The sequence below is a fragment of the Canis lupus genome, chromosome 9 (assembly GCF_003254725.2).
Source record: "Canis lupus dingo isolate Sandy chromosome 9, ASM325472v2, whole genome shotgun sequence".
Classification (NCBI taxonomy): Eukaryota; Metazoa; Chordata; class Mammalia; order Carnivora; family Canidae; genus Canis; species Canis lupus.
In genome coordinates this window covers 24,767,230-24,784,140 of record NC_064251.1, presented here as the reverse complement: position 1 = coordinate 24,784,140, position 16,911 = coordinate 24,767,230, and the positions used below count along the sequence as shown (strand labels likewise).

At 58.3% G+C, this 16,911-nt stretch overlaps 1 protein-coding gene across 17 annotated transcripts in view; it reads right to left on the bottom strand.

The window, feature by feature from the left end:
• SRCIN1 (SRC kinase signaling inhibitor 1) overlaps nt 1-16,577 on the bottom strand; it is a 69,593-nt gene extending 53,016 nt beyond the window's left edge. For 3 of the 17 annotated variants that reach the window (XM_049114742.1, XM_049114743.1, XM_049114745.1), the window contains exons 1-2: nt 14,001-14,271; nt 5,418-5,480 (exon numbers count right to left, since the gene is read on the bottom strand). In XM_049114742.1, coding sequence (XP_048970699.1) covers nt 5,418-5,480; nt 14,001-14,124 — 187 coding nt within the window. In that variant the 5' untranslated portion in view covers nt 14,125-14,271. Of the gene's footprint in view, nt 1-5,417; nt 5,481-7,362; nt 7,444-14,000; nt 14,272-14,503; nt 14,600-16,318 lie in introns of those variants that run through there. The other 14 variants (XM_049114747.1, XM_049114748.1, XM_049114750.1 and 11 more) reach the window with 12 other exon arrangements.
• Nucleotides 16,578-16,911: the final 334 nt, after the last annotated feature.

Here is a 16,911-nt window from a genome sequence, read left to right as displayed (position 1 = left end):
CACTTCACAACGAGGAAGAGGAGGTTCGGGAAGAGTACCTTGCCCAGATCAGAGCTGACAAGTGGAGGATTCTCATTTCAAGGGTGGGGGTTCTCAGCACAGACCCCCTTCTTTCCTGTACACCCTGCTGCCCTGAAGGAAATGCTGACTCTGCCACTAAGGCATCCCTGTGTCGTCCAGCCACTGGGCCAGAGCCTCTGTTGTCCTCCTCTCAAGTCTGTGAGAGAGGAGACTGGAGCAGCCCTCCTCCTGGGTGAAGCACAGAGCACCATCCCCCACCCCGGGAGGCCCCACACCAGGAGATCCAAAGGGACTCTTCCCCAGGGTGGGGCTGGGAGGGATGGGGGGCAGGGAACTGAGCTGCTCCAGGGCCACAGAGGCCCATGGCTGGGCAGAGGTCCCACAGTTCTGAAAGAACCTCTAGGGGCCCTACCTTCTCACACTTTAGCTGGGTACAGAGTCCTCCCAACCCCTGCCACAGAGGAACTGGAAGTCCTCCCTATCTCAGGAATGCCATCCAGCCAGGGCTTGGATACCTCCAGGAATGGAGAACTCATTACATCTGAGTCACTGATCATCGTGTGGGGTTATTCCTTCCCTAAAATGAGCCAGCATCTATGCCCATGGCCCTCAGAGGGATCTGGGGCAGGTCATGACCTCTCCCTTCAGAGCAGGATGGGGGCTTTAGAACCTGAATCTCCTCTTCTGAACCCAACATTTTAGGTCCTTCCTTCATGGCCTGGTTTTAGCCCCCCAGCCGTCTGCCTTCTGTTGGGTGACCTCCATGTTGTTACCACTCTTCCTCGCTGGTGGCCTTCAAAACTGCTCCAATGGTGTGATGAGGTCTGAGCAACCCAGATGACCCCTCTCTGCTTCTGCCTCAGCAGCCCTCCCCCTGCTCCCAGCATGTGTGCCGGGGTAACAAATACCCAGGACACACCCAGCCCTGCTCTGGGACCAGAACACACCTCCCTTGACTCCTGCTGCTAAATCTCAGGCCTCCCCTGACCTCGAACTTTGGAGGCCAACTTGATTCCTCTTGCCTGGGATGGATGACTCTTCTGGCAAGGTCAGCTGAAGCTGCCTGCTCCTTCCAGGCACTTCCATCTGTCTTCTGGTGCCTGGCCTTGCTAATATGATTCAAGGACTCTGCTCTGGGGCTTAGCCCCCTCCCAGCACCTCTATCCCCTACAGCCCCAGTAAGGCAGATCTGAGGCTTAGGCACCCAAGGGTGTACTCAAGAGTCTACCCCGGGCAGCCTGCTCTGCCTATAAGTCTCTGGTTAGTGCCCTGAGGCCCTTGATGCCCTGTCCGGCAGCCAGCCCATCTCAGGAGCATGCCTAACCACTCTGAGGACTGGAAAATCACAACTCGCATTATAGTATCTGATGCATATTAACTACACAGTGCTTCCTTCTATTCTGCTTCCTCCTCCCCACTGCTGACCCTGCCCTACTGCCAGGGGGGTCCCAGGCTTGGAAGGAGAGGCTCCCTCACCCCCAGCTGCTTCCCTGCACTGTGCCCCATATCTGCATCCCATGCTCGTGCGGTGGCTAATTCTGGCATCTCATCAGACAGTAATTATGGGGGAATCAGCAGTGCTGTCATCTCTGCAGCTCGGCACCTGTCACCATGCCACCATCCCCAAGCTGCTGGGATGGGACCGGAAGCTGAGGGAGGAGGGGTGTGCTGGGGTGATGGGCATCCGCTCCCTCCCTGCCTCTGCAGCCCTCAACTTCTTCAACCCTACCACCCCACAAGGCATGGGGCACATATTGACTGGGTGGCCACTGGCCATCGAGGGCAGGTACCGAGAGTGTGTGTCATGCGTCCCGCGCACACATGCTCACGACCAAACAGAGCAGGAATAGCACAACAAGCCAAGGTTCAAATCTTGCCTAAGCCCTCTCATATGTGTGTACTCTTGAATAAGTCATTTTACTTCCCTGGATGTCAGATTCCCCAAAGGCAAAATGGGGGAAACAGTGCCTACCCTTGGGAAGATGGGAAGAATTAAACATGTGAAGTACCTAGCTCCATGCTTAGCACGTGTACAATCATGTATTCACTCAACAAACAATTAGGAGGCACCTATTCTGTGTCGCCATCACCAGTGCACCACAGTTTGGCAAGGATCACGCTGGGGCCACACTAGGCACAGGTATTTTGTCCGGCTGGTGATGTGCTGTTTCGTTTTTTTGGATTTTAATATCTTTAAGGAGCACATGCACTGTCCCTCACCATGGTTCCCACCATTGCTATTGTCCTCATCCTCAGCTTCAAGGCTTCATGCATTTCCTGCCCCTGAAGAGCAAAAGTGGACCAGCAGGCTCAGCTGCGTCCAGAACCAATGGCCAGAAGACACATGACAGTATGGTGGGAGAGTTCAGAAGGTCAAGCCTGGAGGTGGCCCTGGAGGAGCATCTCAGGGAGGCACAGAAGTGGAGGTGACAAGGGGGGACATCCCGGAAGATGAGCCACTAAAAACAAAGGTTCACAGAGGAGACAGGCCAGCCCCAGGGGGAGCTGCTGGAGACACAGACTTCTAAGGGGGGGGGTCCTTCCTGGTGTTGGATCTCCAGGCCCCCAGGCATTCCCCATCCTCCAGGATGGTTTACTAGGTGGGCCTCACCGATGAAGTCACAGTGTGAAACCACCTTACAACCAAGCAGCACATGCTGTCACAACCAGGTCACTGAGTCACTTCCCTGGCCCTGTGGCCCATTCCCCACATGGAGAGGAATTCTGCTCTGAACCAAAAGGAGGTCGGGAAATGGGAACATGCTAACCTCCAGACCCCTCCCCAACCTTCTCCCACTCTAGGCTCCCCTGGGGCCGAACCAGGAATGGGGTTGGGGCAGGAAGGTGAAGATAAACCTCAGAGCCAATTCTCATGAACTCTGGAGGACCCCCACTCGCAGGGCCTCAGAGAGTGAGGTAAAGTGTACCTCTCTGCCTACAGCATGAGAGACCGAAGCTAGAGTGCTTTAGGTGGAGGGGGAGTAGGGCAATATGGAGGCTGCCATAATGGATTATCTGTGTGACCTTTGGCATGTTGCTTGACCTCTCTGGTCTGTCTCCTCCCCCATAAAACAATAGCATTGTTTTACTAGCACATGCACAGAGCTTAACCCAGCCTATGGCTCCTGTATTATCAAGTAAACATTCAGTAAATATTGGTCATTAGTATTTTCATTTTTACATAGGATGATTTTCCCCCCAAAACTCAGCAAGGACTAAATGAGCCCCCCACCTTGCCAGGCCCCCACTCCCTTGCAACTCGGAGCCCACAGAGGGAGCTCAGAGTACTCTTGTAAGTGAAACCCGAGTCAATGTTGAGGCACTGACCTCCACGGATGCCCCCCACCCATCCCCACCCCTAATAATCCTTCACTGTACTCTTCCAAAACCCATCCACATCTTATTCTGCTCTGGGTGGATAGGCAGGACCGGGTTGCTTCCCTTCTTTACAGATACAAGAAGTCTTGGAAGATATTGAGCTCCCTGCCTCTGGGAGTATTCCAGAAAAGGGTGGGTGAGAAAGGAGAGCATTCAGGCCCCCTTCCTGGTTCCTTGCCCCAAGCCCACCAGGGAGGCTGAGGCTCAGCCCTTCTGCTAGGGGTACGGGGGGAAGGGGGGTTGGCCCGAGTGACCAGGACAGGGGGGGAGGAGGGTGGGCAGAGGGGAAGGGCTGCCATCTCAAGTGCTCCTGCCTCCTTCTGGCAGCAGCCACTGGGCAGGGGAGGGAGGGGAGCAGCCCCGTTGCTCTTTTAGGAAAACGGTAATTTTAATTAAGAGGCAGACAAACGAGCGAGCGCTCTGCAGATTGTCTCGGAGCAAAGTTATTAAAAAGCCATCAAGGCAGCAGCAGCAGCCACAGTGGCAAGGAGGGCTGCCTCCCCCAGCTGCCCGCCCAGATTGGGGCTGAAGCATCCTTCAGGGAGATGGAAAAGGGCTGGAGGATGTGAGTCTTCAAACAGCCACGGTGGGGATCCTGCAGCCCCACTCCTCAGGTGGGGGGACAGAGAAGGACCCAGACAACACTGGGCTCAGGCTGCCCTGGGGTGGGAGGGGTGTGAGCAGAAAGGGAACCAGCAATGGGGCACAGTCCCTGCTGTAGGCCAGGCTCTGGACCAGCTGCTGCTTTTCTTGTACTCTTCTCATTACCCTGCCATTTCTGTTTTGAATTTACACCCCCCCCCTCTTTTTTAAGTAAGCTCCACACCCAACGTGGGGCCTGAGATAAAAAAATCACATGCTCTATTGACTGAGCCAGCCAGATGCCCGACAACCCTGCCATTTTACAGGCAGGAACACGGAGGCTCAGAGAAAAGCATCTGGTCCAGGCCCACAGAGCTAGGAAATGGCTTACATGAGGATTGGAGCCCAAATCAGGTGGTCTCAGGTCCAGGGCCCCAAGTTGCTGGTCCTGGGCACAGACTTAGGCGGTTGGGTCACTGAGGCCCTGTGAAGTGGCCTTGGCACTGGTCCAACCATGCTGCCCACAGTCCCCAAGATCACCAGGGACTTGGAGCCTCGATTACTGCCTACTTGGTGGGGTCACACGATGTAAAGAGGTGCCATCGGGTCAAGGAACACTCTACAAGGACTTAAAGTACAGAGCAGCTGCCAGCAGAGGAGCAGGAGTGGACAGGGACCTCGGAAGACACAGAGTCAGTCCTGGAGTGGGAGCAGTATTCTGCAAGCAGCTGGCCGGGCCACAGCCCAGGCTCCGTGGCTGGTGAACTTAACCAACTCCTTACCCTCTATTTGCTCAGCACTTCAGCAATGGAAGAACTTTTATCTGCCTTGGTCATTGTTGGGACTCAGACCTTAGCTCAGTGCCTGGCACAGAGGAGGTATTCAATAAATCTTTATTTATGAACAATATGAACAAATGAATGAATGAATGAATGATTGAATTACTGAATAAATGAAATAAGATCACAGGTTTGCTAGTGCCTATAAACTAAACAGAGCTGTACTGAGGTGGGATATGATCCCATGTCCCATCCCCCACCCTCTGGCCTCTGCTGGAACACAGGCTTCCCTCCATAAGAAGGGCCCCCTGCTCCTGATCCCCCCTCCCCGCCTCCCCGCCACCAGTCCCCTCAGCAGGGGGCTCCTGCCTCCTCCCCCCCTTCCCACCCCCAACTACACAGAGGCTTTGCAGCCAGCACACATATGTACATGCACACACATACTAACTCACATGCACACATAGACACATTCTCCGCCAGGCAAGTTGCCCTCCCCAGAGTCAAGTCTCTGCTGTCCCCTCCCCTGGCAAAGGCCTGGGCCCACCAGGGATAGCCCCCCTCCCCCATTTCTGGCCCTCTAGGCTGGGGAGAGGCATTTGGCTAAGAAGCAGTGGGAGGCAGGATGGCGAGGGGAAGCCTCCCTCCTGGCTTACCAACCTGGAGACTTTAAACAGAGGGAACAGAGTCCTGGAGCCTTCCCTCCCGCTGCACGCTGGAGCCCTGGGTGAGGGACAGGAAAGGAGGAAAGTCGTGAATGAATGCCCAGTCAGAGAAGAGGAACTGGAGAGAACGAGGGGCCCAGGGTGGGGCTCCCAGAGTGGGCTGGGCTGGGGCACGGGCCTTGGGCCACAGGGTTGGAGCAGGGTTAAGGACAGGGCAAGGCAGCACCTTAGGAGCCATCCCTTCAGGGAATACTGGGGGCTGGGGGGCAGGTAGGATAGAGACTGGGTGTTGGAGGAAGAGCAGGGGCTGAAGGGGAAGAGACACTGGTGGGAGACAGACAGGAGGACAGACAGCAGGACAACACAAAAAACATGGAGTCCCCAGAATGAGGTCCCCAGGACAGACAGCAGGCAGGCCTGCTTCTCCTCCCAGAAATGGGGGCAGGCCTTTTACTGTAGTGCCCAAATAAGATCCCAAATGATAGCACCTTGGAGGGGCCATCTGTGTCCCCCAACCAAGGTCACCCAACATTGAAAGGCTGGTGGGCTCAGAGTCAGAGGGGCCTGACAGCCCTCTCTCAGCATGAGAGCCCCATCTGCTCCACTCACCCCCTAACCCTGAGGAAGCCCCCCACCTCCCCTGCCTGTAACGGAGGAACACCCAACAAGCACTCACACACTCTCGCTGTGATAAGAGCTGTGTAGGAAAATGGCACCCCTGTCCCAAATTGCCTGAGGCTCTATACCTGCCTCCTGCCTCCTCACCCACCAGTGCCAAGGCAGGGCCCCTCTCTGCGGTCCATTCTGGTCCACTCTGCAGGGAAGTCCTTCTCCCTCTACCCTTTTCCCCTCGTGCTGCAGTATCTATCCATTGCCTTTCATCTTGGGGCGTGCAGCATTAACACCCTTGCTGCCCAGAGACACTGTGGCCTCTACCCTATCGAGCACAGCCTTCACTAGGCTGGCTCAGACCCATCCATACCCACATCACGTCTGGCTGCAAGAGTTCTCAGAGCCCCCTGCCAATCTCATGGTTCCAATTTTCCCACCGATTACCCAAGACGCAGGCATCCCAGGGAGAAGCAGCTGTTGTACCCAGATGTGGGGACGTTGACTGAAGGAAGAAATCAAGAATGCTCCCTAACCGATCTAGCCCCAGAGGGTTTCCGGGACAAGGCAGTGTGGTTTGGGATAGGGCATGGAAGGGACAGATGGAAAGGGGCACAGAGTCCAGGAGAGTGAAGACTCAGGAGGTCTACCTTCCTTCTCGCCACCAGCCTTGAGTGGCAGCTGCAGGGACCCAGCCCCAGATAAACTGAGGTGAACATCTGGGTTTAAAAAAAAAAAAAACTAAAGAGGGAACCTGGGTGGCTCCATCGATTAAGCATCTGCCTTCAGCTCAGGTCATGATCCCAGGGTCCTGGGATCGAGCCCCGCATCACATCGAAGCCCATCCCATCTGGCTCCCTGCTCAGGGGGGAGTCTGCTTCTCCCTCTCCCACTGCCCACTGCTCATGTTCTCTCTTGCGATCTCTCTCTCTCTCTTCTCAAATAAATAAATAAAGTCTTAAAAATATATATACAAACACAATACCTATATAAAAAATAAAATTTAAAAGCTAAAGAGGTTATTCTCACATATGCCCTTCCTCCAGGAAGAGCGGTCCCCTGTTCGGTCATTCCTTGGACAGTGAGGAGGACAAAGACAAAGAAATTACTATTTCTTGAAGGTCCCTAGTGTGCTAGGAACACTACCTAAATTCCCCCATTTACTCCCGGCACCCACCCCGCAAGGAAAACGCTGCTATGGGCCCCAGTTTACAGAATAGGAAAATGAGCTTCAGAGGCGAAGTGACTTGCCCCAAAGCACACACATCCGTCTGACTCCAGAGCCCGAGCCCGAGCACTTGACTCCTGAGCCAAGCTGCCTCCCGTCTCACCTCCTCCGGCTTTGGCTGTCTCCCCTCTTTCCAGCCCAAGCTCCAGGATAAGTTATTTCTGAAGGACAGTAAGTGGAAGAGAAGGCTTTGCTTCTGTCTCCTTCTGCCTCATCCTAGGGGTGGGAGGCAGAAGATTCTAACTCTGGGCTGCGGAGGGACCAGGGAGCAGGGGAGGGGATGAGCTGTGGGGTGCAGGAGGAGCTGGACTAGGACCTCCCGAGCTTCATCTTTAAGTGCCATCCTGCCCCCTGGTGGGGGGGGGGCTCCTTTCCTGCTCTCTCACCTCCTCCATGGAAGAGCATCAGGAAGCCACTCACAGCCCCCTTTTCCTTCTAACTTCCAGAAATCCCCCAGCACTCAGGCTAGGGAGAGCCTTAAAGGTCAGGGCCAGCGATGTGACAATCTATGTCATCCTACCAGCCCTCACTTTCTCACTTGGAAAGAGGTTGGGACAAGAAAGGGGGCTCAGCAGGCCTGCCCAGCCACCGGGTGGGGGCGGAGAAGGACCGAGTCCTTCTCTGAAAGGGCTTCAGTGAGCCGTGGAATGCCTTCCCAAGGAGATGGAATCGTTAATTCTTCCCCAATGAGGCAGATGCTGGGGCCTAGAGTGAGGCCACAGATGCCCGCTGTGTCTGCAATTATCACTCGCCCTGGGGGTGTGGGCAGCCGGCAGGGTACCCTCCCACAACCACCTCCTCTGCTCTGCACAAATATCTCTAGCTAGGCCTCTCCATAGCGGTCTCTGGGTTTGGGCTTCTCGGTGGGGTCTCTGGGTCTTGAGGCCTCTCTGTGGACCCCTGGGTCTGGGGTCTCCAGCAGGCTCTGTGGCTGGGGTGGAAAAGCAGCCGGTGTGCGGGGATGGGGACGTTGGCGGCGGTGAGGAAGGCGGGCTGGTAAAACCCAGTTCCCTCCCAGTCTTACAGAACTCCACGCCGGGACATGCAGGCAACTGGGCCAGGTGGTGGAGGCTACCGGGAACCAGAAAAAGGTTGTGGGGGAAGAGGAGCCACCCGCGGGCAGTGCCTCCGAGGAGGAAGATGCGGACTGGATTCTAGCCCCTGACTGGAATGGAACGTAGCAAAGCCAGTTCTGCAGGGAAGGGAGAACAGTGAGCCTCCTCTGATTCAGACAGCTGAAGCCTGTAGCCACCCGCTTATCCATCCTCTGGGCTGAGGGGGTAGATTTGGGCAAAATGTGCCTTTGGAGCACAAGGGACTGTTTGTGTTTGTAAGGTGTGTGTGTGTGCGTGCATGCGTGCCTGCCTGCCCTTGCACGCATGTGCCAATATTCTCTTGGGCCAAATCTCCATTTTTCCCGGTTCAACCGGAGCTTGGAAATATCCTTCCCACCCTCTCTGTGGTGAGGCATGTATTATCTCAGGGGAGGGGAACAAGGTAGAACTTGAGACAGCTGGAAGAGACCTTACAGGTTCTCTGGTGCCACCCTCTCTTCTCCTATCAAGGACATGAAGACCAGAGCAGGCAAGTAACTTGCCCAAGGTCACACAGCAGTAGGGAAGGCAGGCAACCTGATCCCAGTCCAATGCTTGCTCTTTCCACTGCACTCCACCTCTCTGTGCTGGGGGATCAAAGAGTGACTACCCAGTCCACTTCTCCCCAGCAGGGCTGGGCCCCTCTCCATCATGGACCCCTGTACCCTGCCAACCACAACAGCCACAAGGGGTTAAACTGGACCTATCAAGCTCCTCAGGATGGCCCAAAGGTCATCTCGAAGGTCATGCCAACCAGTCCCCTGCCCTTAGGTACAACACCAGCCTCCTCATGCTCACACACACCTATCACGAGGTCTAAGACAACGCCAGAGCTCCCTACCTTGGAGTGTTCCCCCTCCCTTCACACGCTGGGAGGTTTTCTTTCCCATCTAACCTCTATTCCTCCTACTGCAGCGTGGGCCTGTTTCCTTTCAAGCTGTCCTGGGCAAAGATGGGGGAAGGGGAGAAGAATACTTTCTCACCCCCAAAGCCTTCTGTCTGCCCGCCCGCAATAGAGCGGATGAGGGCAGGGTGTCCCCGGGTGGCTGGGCCCTGAGCCGAGTGCGTGCGTGAGGTATGAGGAGTGCGCTGGGGGAGCAGCAGCCTGAGTGTGGGAGAAACAGCTCTTCTGGGAACTGTCCCTCCAACTCCTCATCCCCTGCAAAATCCTAAGTCTCAAGGTTAGGGAAGGGTCTCTTCTGGTTTCAGAGACATTTGTTCTCTTCGCCACACCATTTATTGAGTGTTTAATATGTATCAAGTGACGTGCTGGACATTTTCATCTATGATTACATTTAATCTTCGAGGCAATCCCATGGTCAAAAATGAATCTGCCCCCTGGGGATTCTCTAAGACTAAATCTAACCTTGATCCCTCTTGCTCCATTTCCTCTGGCCCAGTCTTCCTTGGCAGTGGAGGCCATCTTTGCTTCTGTCTTCAGATAATCTCACCACTACACAGTGGCCCCAAATTATCTACTCCAGGCTGCCAACCTTTACCCCAGCTTTGCCCCAGGTGATGGGCATTATAGGGGTGAAAGCAACAGAGGCAGGACTGGGGGCTGGGATCCATGACACTGGCCATACCAGACAGAGCACAGGCCAGGAGGCAGGCAAGGAGGCTCTGGGGGTAGTCCCCAGGAGATAGGGTTCTGAGGACAGAACCAGGGGCAGCAGATTCCCTCTTGCTGATGATATCTGTGACCCTCGTAGGGAGCACGGATGGGGCTTCACCTTCTGTGTGGTAACTAGACAGGCCCCAGAGATGCAATGAGCTAGTCCTCACTGTGACCAGCTCTCAGGTCCGAGTTGCAACCCACAAACACCCAGAGCCCAGGGGCCTGAGCAGAAGCGGGCAGGGCTACAAGACAGTGTGACCTGCCCTGGGCTGTGGCGGGGAGCTGACACCAGAGGAGGGACTCTTACACTTAATTAAGCTCCTTGGCATCAAGAGGGTGCTCCAGCCCTGGGAATGGAGGAGGAAGACCCCCACGCCAGCTTCCATGGGGTTTCACACATCCCATGGAAGCCACAGGCAACTTTAGTAAATTCACACAGTACTTGGCTTCCCTGTTTGGGCCTTTCGCAGTAGGGGTGATGAGGGTAGGGATCCCCTCCATTGGCGCTACCCCCCAGCCTGCCTCAGGCGTGTCTGGAAGCCAGGGGCCAGACCATCTCCCCAGGAAACATTCAGGCCTCGGCTTCCACCCCCACTAGGAGATGCTAGCAGTGAAAGCATGGGCCAATGGGCAAGGGAAGTCGGAATGGTGGGTGGGACTCTGGTCCTTGTGGGTGGCACCTTCCCCCTTCAAGCAGGCACCGTTAATATATGCAAAGCATATGCAAATCACCCAGAAGAGAGACACAACATCCACGGAATGTCAGAAGAGACCTTGGAGATGATCCAGCCCACGCCCCCTCATTTCACAGGTGAGGAAAGAGGCCCGCAGCAGGCAGGGACTTGCTCAAGGTCACTCGGACATTTGGGTGCTGAGGAAGAATTGGAAAGAGGTCTCTTTACTCAGAGTCTAGTGCTCTTTCCATAATGGTCCTGTCTTTTATATGGGAGGTTGACAAGATGGCAAAGGGGGCATGGGGCCTGGATGGGGCTCGAGGAAGGCCTACCAAGATACCAGGGGAGACGGGCAGGGAGAGGGCCCAAGGCTTCTCGGACCCCTCCCTCTCCACCTCTGAGCCTGGAACCAGTTTGCTGGATGTGAAGGCGGCAGCGATGCCTGGGTCTGTGGGTCAGAGGGGTGGAGGGGCCGAGGCCAGAGGCGCTGGTTTCCAGCAGCCAAGCAGCAGAAGGCGGCAGGAGAAGTGGAGTGTCAGAAGCCCAATGTCAGGGCAAGGTGCCCGCTGTGGTGCGGGGAGGGGGATGGCGCCCTCGCTACACACACACATCTCCAAGTGCTCAGCAGCCCCCTTCCGCTGGGACTCTGATGACTATGGTACCTGACAGACCGTAATAGTCAACCCAGACCTGTCTCTTCTGTGGCTGCGGCTGCCCTCCACCCCCCAACTTGGCTTCTCAACCTTCCAGACAGTCCTAGAAAGCGGGACTAATGCTGGGGGGGAGGAAGACAGGCAGATGGGAGGGGGGCAGACTGTGAGAAAAGAAGAGACAAGGTGGAGAGAGAGAGAGAAGGAGAGAGAAAGAGAGAGAGAGAATCAAGTGCAGAGCAGAAACTGAGAGGCTGAGAGAGGGTAAGCCAGGGGGAAGAAGTAGGGGAGCTGAGGGGCAGGGGTGGGGGGCAGGTGGGAGCAGCGAAGCAGAGAGAGGGGGGGTTCCCGGCCGCTGGCACCAAAGGACAAAGCTAGAGCCTGGGTATCAGGCATAGGAGCCCCATCGAGGCCTCAAGACTGTCTGGCAGGAGTTGGGGCCCAAGCCCCTGCCCTCTGCCCACCTCCCCAGCATTTCCGGGGGCTGCCAGGAAATCAGCCCCTCCTCCTCTGCCTGCCTGCCTCTCTCTCTCTCCCTTGGGGCAGCAGCCAAATCCAAAGCCTTCATCTCTGCTTTTCAGAGCTGGGAATGAAAGAAGGGGAAGCAAGTGCAGCCCTCAAACCCGCTGACGGCCAGATTTTTATTATCTTTGCTCGAATGGGCCCTAGGAAGCCAACAAGGGATTCTTCAAAGAGCATCTGAGTGGCTCATTGAAGCCTGCACCTGCACCAGCCCACCCACGACAGGCAGTCGGGGCATGGGGGGCACAAGCTGTCCCCCACCTCCCAAGCCCAGAGACCAGAATCGAGGCTGCCAGGAGCCTCACCTTCATTCAGCCCTCTGTGCCTAGGCAGGGGACCCTCCATCAGGCAGCCAGGTTCCAAGGCCACACCCAGGCCTGCTGGGCCTCGGAGGTAGTCTCTGTCCCTCTCTGGGCCTCGAGGACACAAGCAAAGGAAGAAATTGGATCTCCTTGCCAGTGCTAGAGGAGATAAGTGCTTGGGATTCCTCGAAAGAGAAGCTTTTATGGCAAGCCCTAGGTCTTTCCCCTGAACTCTCTGCCTGCCCCACAGGCACCCCTCTGCTGCCTCCTGACTCCCCTTCACAGGACCCCACCCAACCACAGCTTCCTCTCCATTCCAGAGCCCCAGGCCCACCAATCAGCATGACCTCCCTCCATCCAGATCCTCAACAGAAGCTCTCTTCTTTCCCCAAGACCTGACCTGGAGTGGGGGTGGGGCTCAAGCAGACCTGGTACTTCAAAGAGCCCAGCCTCCTCCCTCCTAAGCTTGGGTTTTGCCAAAGAAAGCCAAGGTTGGCACTGGGCAGACAATAGCCATGCCACCCCTGCCCCCCAGCTCTGACCACACCGTTGAGATCGATGCCCGCAGCCAAAGAAGGAATCAATGGTTCTAATTAAACCTTTTTTCCAGGGTGGGTCCCTGGCCAGAGAGAGAGAGAGAAAGAGAGAGCGTCTGAGGCTCTGCATCCCAGCACCCAAAGCTGTACCCTGTACATCTTTAAGAAACCTGGAGCTCAGCAGGAATCAGACCACAAAGACCCCAGACACCACCCCCCACCATTAGACAAGGAGGCAAGTAGAAGGCCTGGGGTGAGGGCAGGCCTCCTGATGGCTCTATTCCCAGGGATCCTTCCCCTAGGAGAGTTCCCCTTCTCCATTCAGCACTGCCTGAGGACCACAGTTGCTTCTTCCAGCTCCCCAGATCCACATCTCCATCCCAGCCCTGAGGGTCATCATAGAGAATCAGCCATCATGGTAAGGGCGGAAGGGACAGGGCGGCGGTGGGGGGGGCACTGGACAAAGACCCTCTTGTCCCCAAGGCACGGTGGCAAGAAGCCAGGGCAAAGCCTTTGCACTCGCTGCCAATGGTGCCTGGGTGCCAGGCAGTCTGGGTGGAGGGGGGGATCTTATTCTTGCAGCCCCCTTCCCTTACACCCCGAGCCCTCACCCCCAAGCCCTGCTTTTACACCAGGCCACCAGAAAAGTCTCTGCCCCAACAACTCTTAGCTCACCTGGAGCCCTCCTTCCTGCGTGGATGCCAGGCCCTGACACTTCCTCGCAGTGGCCCCAACACCAACGAGAACCAGCAAAAGCCCTCATGCATAAACTCAAACTGTCCCCCACATACATACACACACAGCCATGCCAGAGAAACCACCACGACAGCTGCCACCAATAATGACAGAGCTTCATATTTTCATAGTGACAGTCTCCATCAAATGCATCATCAATTCTTTAAAACCAGCCAGAAGGCTAGGAAAGCGAATGAGAGAAACTGAGGCATGAAGTTAGACAGCAAAGCAGTTGCCTCAAGGTCACCCAGCCAAAGATATCCAGGGTCAGGGAAGAAGGTATCCTACCCCGGCCCTCCCCCCTCCCCCCACAAAGTGCTCAAACCCCACACCAAGGAACATTCAGACCTACAAGTCCCAAGTCTGGTCAGCTGTCCCCCACTCCCAGTCCTTATCTGTTACCCCTTCCCCCCAGATAACAGTAGCTCTGACATCTCCGAGAAGGCTTCATCCAGGAGCCCTCCACCACCGCCACCGCGGGGGGGGAGGCGGGGGGGGGGGGGCACTTCCTTTAAAGTTGGGGGCTGCAGGACCTCCTGCTTCCATAGTATTTGGAGAGAGGGAAAAACAGTCCGGGATCTCCTCCTTGCACAATCCTTGTCCTGCTCACCTGGCTCCCCTCGGCCCCCGGGGTCCCTCGGTCCAGCCTCCTCCCTAGGAGATCGGGCGCTGCCCTCGGCTGTCCTCTCCCACCAGGCCAGGGCAAAGCGCCGGAGGCACTGCCAGGGCTGCATGAGGAGGGGTGGGGCGGGGGGGCTAGCACCGGTCGCCGCACACGCCCCGCCGGGCCCTGCCAGCCGAGCTGCGGAGGCACCCGGCCGGCCCCCTCTGCTTCCACCAGCATCCTGCTGCCCCCACCGACAGGACTCGGAGCTGGCCCCGGAGCTTCTGACGTAGCAGGGGGGTGCGTGGGAGGGGAGGGGGGGCTATGGCGCGTCCCCTCCCCAGCCCCGCCCTCTGCCCCTCAGCCTCGGGCGGTCCCTACCTCCTCACTCATCCTGTATGCTCTCCCCAGTTGGGGGCGCCCTCCCCTGCCCTCTGGCCTCCGCAGGGGGAGGGCTTAAGATCAAATAGCCCCTCCCCCAGCCCCTCCTTCTTATGGCCCCTCCCTACCCGCCAGCTGAGCGGGGAGCTGGTCCCCAGTTTCTGCAACTGCTGCCTAGGCTCTGAGGTCTCCAGGGCTAGGGCCTCGAGGTGAGGGGGGCGGGGAGGGGGAATACAGACTCGTATCCCGGCAACACAGCCAACCCCAGAATGCACTCACCCCCTTCCTTCCCTGGGGGGCTGGCGCAAAGCGCCTACCACCACCGGCCAAGTGTGTTCGCCCCATTCTGGGACCTGAGGGAAACAGAGGCCTTTGAGGCCCCCCCCTGCTTCTCCACTCCCCTCGCCTCCCCGCCACCGCCCCCCCCCCCGCATCCTTCTCTTCCTCCACCACGAATGGACCACTCCCCTCCCCCACTCCCCTCACCATCCATCTCCCTTCCTCTTCTCCCCACCCCTCCTCCCTCCACACGTACCCCTTTAAATTTTCACCCTTCGGGCCCCCTCCCCCGGGCATCACGAGGCCCTCCCCGCTAGGTCTCCAGCCTTGCCAATCCCTGACCCCCTGTGGTCCCAGGACTCCTGTCGCCCGGGTCCTTCTCCCAAGCCCGCACGCCGCCGTCCCCTACCCCCCCAACACCTGAGCCCCGAGCATCCCTCGCCCCACCGGCCGCCGCCTCCCCGGCCCGGCCGCCGCCCCCGCCCCCGGCCGAGGGGAAAACACACAAAGAAAACAGAAATACCTTCCACTTAAGCATGGAGGCACATTAGGGAGGAGAGAGACAGGGACATGCCTTGGGACGGAGCGTTCCCCATCGGGCGGGGGCGCGGGGGGCGGGGGCCCCGGGCCGGCCTGCCTGGCGCTCGCCCTCTCGCCGCCTCGCGGGCTCCTCGCTCGGCCCCAGCCCCGGGGCGCGGTGCCAGGCGGGCGGGCCGGGGGCGCGGGCCCCGCCGGGGTGGACCAGCTGGGAGGGCGCCGGCGGCCGGGCGTGTGGGTGCGCGCGCGCGCGCGGGCGTGTCACCGAGTGTGCGAGAGCGAGAGTGTGTATGTGTGTGTGTGTGTGTGGGCGCGCGCGCGGGCCGGCGCGGGTGTGTCACTGCGGGCGGGAGCGCGCGCGGCGCGGGCACCCGCGTGTGGCCGGAACGTACAAAGGGCCGCCCGGGGTGGCGGGGAGCGGAGGGGGGGGCGCCGCGCCTCGCGCTCTCCAGCTGCACGGCGGGATCCCGCGGCGCGCGGCCGGGCGGGGGGTGCGGGGCGCGCTCACGCTCCCCTCCCCATTCCACCTGCTTCTCCCACCCCAAGCAATGCTCGCACCACCAGCACAGAGACAAACACCTAAGGCCCGGGACCGGTCTCGGAGCGGGGGTTGCACCTCGAGAGTGGAGGACTTCTCGGTCTCCAAGCCCTGGCGCGCCCGGGGAAGGGAAAGCATTCGGGGAGAAACCGGACCGTGAGAAGGGACTGGGGGGGGGGGCACTTTTCAGCCAAGGTGACCTCTGAAAGCCACAGTCGCCCGCCCTAGTCGGGAGAACCTGGACCCTCCTCTGCCTCTGCCTCTGCCGGGACGCCCCCGCCCCCTCTGCTGAGACTCGGCTCCGCCGCAGGGATCCGGTCCCCCGGCGCCCCCTGCTGGGCGGTCCCCTTGCCCCCAGCTGCGGTTGCGGCCCCTCCTGCAGGCGTGTGCTGGAACTGCAGAGGCCCGCGCTGGGAGCGAGGGGAGGCAGCTCCTCGTCTGTCAAGTAGGATCCGAAGGAGCGCGCTCCAGCCCCTTCTCACACCTCCCTTGGCTTTGCCGCGGCCACGTCCAAGGCAGCCTGCGCGGCGCCAGCTCTGCCCCACCCCTGCTTTTTTCCCACTCCGACCCCGTCCCCACACCCGCCTACCTGTTGGCTCCACAGACTTCAGCTCTGACTGGCGCTGACCGACCCCTCCTCCTGTCCCAGTTGCTGGCTTCCTCTCTCCCTCCGGTTCTCTGTCCTGTCCCTCCTCTCCCGAGCTTCTCTTGGGGAGGGGAAGGGGAACCGAGTCCTCTGCCACTTTTGTTTACTCCTGGCATTCCCAAAGCCACTTTAGATGGAGCAGGAAAGGGGGACAGTACATCTCTTCACTCTAGGACACGAGGTGGAGTGGCAGGCAGACAGGAGAGGCAGGAGAGAAGACCCCACCCCAAGTGGCCCTAATGACAAACCGGTTTCCCCACTTCCTGGTCTACTAGGTTGCAACCTTAATGGAGGCTCTCCCATTTTCCTGCCCGCCCCCAGGCCTGCCCCTGAGCCAGCCTTATGCTTGGGTAGGGGCAAGTCCCAGATGCCCCTAGAGATTAATCTCCAGTTGCAGTAATTTAGGCCGTTGGGCCAGGCCAGGAGGAGGAGGGCCCCTTCCCAGCTCCAGCAGGATAGATCAGGAGGGCAGCCAAGAGCCATGTCTCAGACACACCGTCTGGGCACACGACCCCAGCAGTCGGCACCCTGACTTC